This window comes from Pocillopora verrucosa, chromosome 1, assembly GCF_036669915.1.
Source record: "Pocillopora verrucosa isolate sample1 chromosome 1, ASM3666991v2, whole genome shotgun sequence".
In the NCBI taxonomy this organism is placed as follows: domain Eukaryota; kingdom Metazoa; phylum Cnidaria; class Anthozoa; order Scleractinia; family Pocilloporidae; genus Pocillopora; species Pocillopora verrucosa.
The window spans coordinates 19,176,192-19,183,316 of NC_089312.1; the positions used below are offsets into that span (position 1 = coordinate 19,176,192).

The following is a 7,125-nucleotide window of genomic DNA, read 5'->3' on the forward strand; positions in this document are numbered from 1 at the left end:
GGCTGCTAAATTAGATAATTTTGGCGGGAAAATAACAAGGCTCTGCTGTAGTGCCATCAGTCAGATTAATTCGCGATTAAAGATTCGACATTGTAGTTTGGAACAAGAGTAAAAGAAGAATGCAAACTCAGAAGACGATTTCCAGCTTTTTCGGTCCTTCTGGCACTGGAATCAAAAGAAGGGCAGAAGATGAGGATGCAGGCACAGACGAAAATGCGAATTCGCCGCCTCTTAACCCGAAGCGGCTGGCTGTAAATCTCTCACCAGAGCAAAGAGCTCGCATCGAAGCTAATCGAAAGGAGGCACAGAAGAAACTGCTCGCGAATAAGAGTCCACAGTTCTTCGGACCTTCGTGGAAGAAAGCTTTGGCAGCGGAATTTACCAAGGAATATTTCCAGAAAGTACGTGTGCATTGAATCGATTAATCTATTTCCACAAATTTATGACTTGAAAGGGTAATAATAATTAATGTTGAATTATTATGTCAATAGCTTATGAATTTTGTTAAAGAAGAGAGATCACGCAAGACGGTCTATCCTCCAGGTACGTAAATTACATCCCCATTCCTCCTGAGTGTTTTTGTTTATTTGATGTTTTGATTAATAATTGTTCAATTATTTTTAAGAGCATTTTTCGTTTTGTACTTGTAGGATAGCCAAGCTTACAGAAGAATTTTAAAAATACATTTACTATCCTTATGTAATCACAGACATTTTAAAAGAATAATCAGTAATTCTGAGAGGGGTGCTGGGTTGTGGTTGAAATCTTTTTTTAATACCTCAGTTGTGATTTGGATATTTTATCAGTTAGTCTGAAAAAAAATGACTATTATGACCAAATGGTTTTAGGCTGACATCTTTAAGGGTGACATTTTTATGCTTTAAGAGACTTTACTTTTAGAGCTGGCATTTCTTGTTAGGATATTTACTGATGAAATCCATCTCCTTCAAGAAGTACTTTTGTCGATGCCTTTATGCTGGGCCAAGATTGTTAGGAAGCAAGTGATGCAGTTTTACTGATACCTCAAGCTAACTTTGTTTTTGTTTACTGAAAATAGAAAAGGATGTGTTTAGTTGGACTCTTCAGTGTGACATCCATGAGGTAATTTTTGAGATTTGATTTACCACAAATGATCATTTTTGATTATGTCTAAATTAAGGACAATCATAATGATTACCACATGAAACTGTGGCCAGGGTCATCAAGATGTGGAGAACATTTTATTCTGTGTATGCTGCATTTCCTCATTAATCAAGAAATAGGAACAGATGCAATTGAACTACTGAGACAATTTGGCAAACACTGTGGAAAAAACGTATCTTAGCATCCTGTCCCCATATTTAGGCAGTTAAGTTACTGCTAAGAATCAAGGAAATGATTCTAAAGGGATATAAAAGCTAAACCAATTGTACAAATGTAAAGAGAGGTTTAAAGGGATTTTTCCTTTTATTGTTTCTATTTGCTGTGAGTGAGGGTGTGAGCAGGTATTCTACATGGACGAGGAATCAACTTTAGCCACTTATTAGTATCTGGGGGACAAGCCGAGTTATGCTACTATTTTATTAAAAAGAAAGGATCACATTCATACCCAAACCCCCTTGGCAGTGTCCCTGAAACAATTCAGCAGGGGTTTCAAAATATTTTGATGTAGGCATCAAATTTGGCAAAAGTAGGTGACAGTGAAAAAGGATCAAAAGGTAACTATTTTGACAGTAGTAACCAGTGACACATTATCAAATAGCCAGCAGAACTACAGCGGTCACCGCCTTGTTTTGAAATCCTTAAGTCAGTGATATTCTTGTACATCAGGTTAAGGTTGTGATTATTGGTCAGGACCCTTATCATGGACCAAGGCAGGCACATGGTAAGTTTCAAATAACCTGTTGAATGATTTTCTGCCCATTAAGATTTACTATTAGTCATTGATGTCTGTCCACAATTACCTTAATGGTCTTGAAAATGACTCCTTTTTCAGGACTTTGCTTCAGTGTTCCTCCTGGAGTTGGTATACCACCAAGGTGGGTGGGAAAAATTGATATTTAAGCAGAAATTACTTATTTTAGACTTGACCATGTAGATCACAGGTAATATCCTTTTCCTTTATATTCAACAGTCTGGTAAATATATACAAAGAGTTGCAAAATGATATTGAGGGCTTTGAACCACCTAAACATGGATATCTATTGGGTTGGGCAAAACAAGGTGAGTTGAGTTTGGCTCATAAAAAGTGTATTAATTTTATGAACATACAAACATGGCATAGAGAAAGACCTGTGTCTCCCCATAATGCCATTTTAAACTCAGCCAGTTCTGATCTCTTGATAAGATGCTCATCAACTGAGCCACAGAGAATTAATGTTGGTGAGTCAGGATTGGACAATGATGTTTATATTCAACAATTAGATTCTTATCTCAAGATCATCATCTATCACAAAATAGAAAGCAAGGGGCAGAGCCAATCAGATACCAGTATTTTTGCTAGAACACAGAAAGACCTCTACTAATACCTTAGTATTAGTACAGACTGGATCATGCAATAGTTTTCATTGGTTTAGCCATCATGGGTTATGAGCCATTACACCATGTGCATGTAAGAGTTTTGTTGAGATAAACAATCTTATTGATAGTATTTATCATGTGTCTTTCTCTTCTTTGTCAATAGGTGTACTGCTCCTAAATGCTTGTTTAACAGTTGTTGCTTCACAGGCAAACTCTCATAAAGATAAGGTCATTATATGAAATACCTTCCTTAAATTTATTATTTGATATGACACATATATCTTTATTGAGTTATAGGACCACATTAATCAGGAATCTATATTAATTAATATAGTCCAATAGTGGTAGCCCAACCCATCAATCTAAACAAAAAAATCCCATCCTAACTTCAAGCTTCCCTTAAAACTTTTCTTTATTTAACTCTCCCCCCCCCCTTCTCGCCATTTACAAAGTGTCTCTCTCCACCCCAAAGTGTTGATAAGTGGATTTAGCAAACTGTCAGAGAAACTTGACAAAAAGCCAAGGCATTACCCTGTAAAAGACTGAAATTCTATCCTTGGGGGGGGAGGGAGGAGCAATACCCCTAATTCCTTCTTGCTGCTGAAACTGGGATAAGCTCTGGTAGGATGGGCTGAATTTCTCTTCACCCTCACCCTGTAAGGTTTCCATTGACCCTGCACAAGTTTGAGTGTAGATAGGTGGGATACTTCCTGAAAGATTGAAAACTCTCATTTGCATGTCATTTGCATGTAATTTACACTGTTTCTCACTCCTTTCTTTTACTGTTGGAGGCTGTTACCTCCTTAATATTATTTCAATCACTTCAGTCACCACACAAGCCTTTATTGGTTAACATAACAAACATAGTCATTGGCCCGGATCTAATCATACTTTGATCTTTACAGGGATGGGAGAAATTTACTGATGCTGTAATAAGGTGGATTAATACAAATCTTCATGGTGTTGTTTTCCTACTTTGGGGCTCATATGCTCAGAAGAAAGGCAGCTTCATTGACAAGGTACAATTTCATAGGTTCTTGCAAATAAAAATATTTTCTTCTGTTCATATCACTTATGGTATGATATGGTTGGGAGAAATTTTTGTGGTCACTCCTATTTATATAAGGCTTAAATTTTCATCATTTTCCAGCTTGTCCGGTAAGTAGAAGCACTACTTTATTTGAATTTGATTTGAATTTTAGAAGAATACCTGAAAGGTTTACAGACTGGAGATATTTTCAAATACATTGTACATGTATTTACGGGCAGTCAATTCAAAATCTATTTCAAGTCCATTGTCACTATTAATCATCTTCCTGGCAATGGAATAAGTACTTCTAAAGTAACCCTTTACACCCTAAAATAAGTAGTTATAAAATCTCCACTCTGTTCTCTCTCCATTTCTTGTTGTACTTACAAGGAGAATTTGTTTAACAATCAGGAGCTCCTTTAGTTGGAGATCTTTTCCATTATTCTTATGACCTTTGTGATTGTGTGATTTAGGGTTGGTATTGTAATGAGAAATTAGATGCTGGTCAATCATAGGGGTCATAGGGTTAATGTGGATTTGATTCATGTTCAGACACCCGATGAACAGTCTATTTGAAACCCATTTCAAATAGAGTATCATCATCAAGCTTCCTAAGAAGAATGCAAATGAAAAAGTATTTAAAAAGGACTGTTTTCAATCTCATGGCTTCTTAGTTGTTTTCCTTTTCACTGATTATCTTGCAGAAGAAGCATCATGTGTTGAAAGCTGTTCACCCTTCACCTTTGTCAGCCCACCGTGGATTCTTGGGTTGTAAACACTTCTCTCAAGCCAATGCATATTTGAAGAAATCTGGGAAGAGACCTGTGAATTGGTGCAATCTTCCTAGTGATGAAAATGAGGCTGTGAACTGAACTTTGACTGAAATCTGGCATTATAGTCCAAACTTTATTATAAACTTTTACTCTAGTTAGCTAAGGGTGGCATGTTCGTTTTGTCATAACTTGATAGTTTAATTCAAAATTACATGTGTTGGGGCTACTATGCAAATGTTTTGATGTTGAATATTCATGGTTTTACAAGTTTTTCATTTGTCATTTTCTGTTGTGTTAGACATGGAATGTCATAAATAGTTTGGTCGTATAGGCTGACATTATGAACTTATTGGAAAATAGGTGAAAGCTTTCAAGGTGGTATTGATGTTAAATATTCATGGTTTTACAAGTTTTTCATTTTTCATCTTCTGTTGTGTTAGACATGGAATGTCATCCATAGTTTGGTCATGTAGGCTGACATTCTGAACTTATTGGAAAATAGGTGAAAGCTTTCAAAGTGGTATTAGAAAAAAGGATTTCTTGAGAGTTTTCTCAGTTAGATCCTGATTAAAAAATTGAGCTTTGGGCAGTCATGATATTAAACCTTAAATCAATAATTGATTAACTGATATACTGAGCAATCAACGTACTTTGATATAGATATACTGGTGTCCTATCTTAAATGCTGCAATCTGATTGGCTAAGCTGTTTTTGCAACCATTCAGTGTTAGATAGAGGATTAAGTGAGTGGCCTGACAATGTGGTTGCAAAAACAAATTAAACTGGAAATATAAGCCATTCTCACTGATAAGTTTTAAATGAGTAATCAATTTACATTTAAAATAATAGAGATTTAAAATTTATATTGAAAATAATCCACTTTATAGTATAAATCTACTAGGTTTTGAAAACTTAACAAGACAGGTTCATATTTTTGTTTTTTGTTTTTTTTTAACCGCACACTGTTAGAATTCTTACTTACTCACCGTCTATTATGAAATAGATAGTGCTTGGCGTTGTGAATCAGATTGCAGCATTTGAGATAGAACACTACTAGATTTATGCGATAGAAATTTCTAGCTCGTAATCTAATGGTTAGTTTACGGAGCGGATCTAAACTTCAAAGGCAAAATTGTTTTATTTCATTGTACTTGACATACCACACTGATACATTACAAGTACATGCCTCTCTTAAGTATGGAAATATGTAAAAAAAAAAAAAAAGATCAAAATGACCTGCACTGTAAATAAAGGTTAACGATGTTTTGTTTTCACACCGCTTCTTCTCGCACCATTGTTGTGGCTGCTTGTGTTTAAATTCCCCTTGAAATTTTTTCGTCCAACTCTCAAGAAATCTGCCTTTTGTAATTTTCCTTTACGCAGTTTTAGCTCACTGACGAAAAGAGGAAATGCTTGATCAATAAAATTACTCACACTTTGAACTATTTTTAGCCTTCCATTTTATCCTCAAAATAACAGAAGTTAAGCGATAATCAGTCTCCAAGTGTTCAATTTTTTAGCCGATCTAATGTTCAAATAGTTGCGATTAAATTGAAAAGCAAGTAGAAATTTGTAAAAGATCTTATTCCATCTCCAACTTTTAAATTCTGATTCGTGTTCAGACTAGAAACCAAAGAAAAGGAATTACAAAAAAACAATTTTAATACGTGAGAGAAATTTCGACATCTTTACTTCTTCACCAGTTGCAAATTTTCGTCTGATTTGAAACTAAAATTTCCAATCAGATTACGGAATAATGTTCCATAATTTCGTCTTACTCGCATCCTCTGGTTGATTTTCCCTTACTTAAGTTTTTATTGCAACTGAAGATGACAGAAGACTGTTGAAAGAGGTATTGCACAATAAAAACTGCTCGGCCTTGTTTAATTTTGAATTGTTTTTGTCAAACCTAGACGTCATTTGCAAAGCGGCTGTAATATTTCCTCTTTTGCTATAAGCTCTTGAAGTTTCTCACCGTGCAACATCTGAGTCCGCACCGACTTGCCAGCTCAGATCGCTACTGAAATTGAAAGTTAGAACATATGTTTTCGTATTGGGAGCGAATTCGGTTCCTTTATGCGAATCTAGTGGGCATCTTCTATTACAGGGGACAAGTTAAAACGGTGAGAACTGGATAAAGGACAAATGGTGTGTAAATTGGGGCAACGCCTTCTACAACTTCTGTTATCTGCCGGTGCACTTACTCATAGAAGCTTTTCTTGATAGATCTTCGGAACATCTTCAGACTTACAGCTGACATCAAAATTATCACCAAAATGTTACTAATTGTGTTCGAGCGCTGTCGACGCAGTTCCTCCCGTTTCAAACCTGTTGATGGATCAAATGACAGGTTAAGTATTTGTATCACCGTCAACATCAACACGACTTCCATTATGACGTCATCATCATCATTATGTTGAACATTATTGTCGTCATTACATTCTAGCCTTGGTGTCATCGCCCCAAGTTTAACAAATATTTATAACAGGGGAGGTTTTGTGACATTCGAACTTTCTTGCCGACGATGCCTGTGCTTCCTTAAGCCCCAAGAGTCTTCCCGTATTGTACCAACCTTGTATTCCACTGATTTCCTCGTCCAAGATGCAGTCAAAAGCCCAGTCAATCAGATCATATACATCACTTGTTTGATCTGTGAGCCACAAATACGTAGTTTTCTGCATAGAATAAAAAGAAAAAGTGGACATGGATTTCGGTAACGTTTTTTTTTTTTTGTATCAAGGAATTGTACCACCAGGCTTCCATATTCGTCGACAAATTCAGTTTTCTCTTGACTTTTTTTTATAGGTTGTTATAACTGAGTTA

General features: G+C 35.8%; 1 protein-coding gene across 1 annotated transcript; it reads left to right on the forward strand.

Moving 5' to 3' along the window:
• Positions 1-39: 39 nt before the first annotated feature.
• Positions 40-5,741, forward strand: LOC131788738 (uracil-DNA glycosylase-like). The gene is made up of 9 exons (XM_059105823.2): positions 40-401; positions 492-543; positions 1,058-1,101; positions 1,810-1,864; positions 1,976-2,018; positions 2,114-2,202; positions 2,663-2,727; positions 3,405-3,518; positions 4,234-5,741. Exons 1-9 carry the CDS (start codon positions 120-122, stop codon positions 4,399-4,401), a joined length of 912 nt encoding a protein of 303 aa, XP_058961806.2. The 5' UTR covers positions 40-119; the 3' UTR covers positions 4,402-5,741.
• Positions 5,742-7,125: the final 1,384 nt, after the last annotated feature.

Excerpts from the sequence above, each read along its gene's own strand:
- LOC131788738 (XM_059105823.2), top strand. The coding sequence starts at position 120 with ATGCAAACTCAGAAGACGATTTCCAGCTTTTTCGGTCCTTCTGGCACT. Across the intron at positions 544-1,057 it reads CAAGACGGTCTATCCTCCAG|AAAAGGATGTGTTTAGTTGG; the intron begins GTACGTAAATTA and ends TACTGAAAATAG. Across the intron at positions 2,728-3,404 it reads CAAACTCTCATAAAGATAAG|GGATGGGAGAAATTTACTGA; the intron begins GTCATTATATGA and ends TGATCTTTACAG.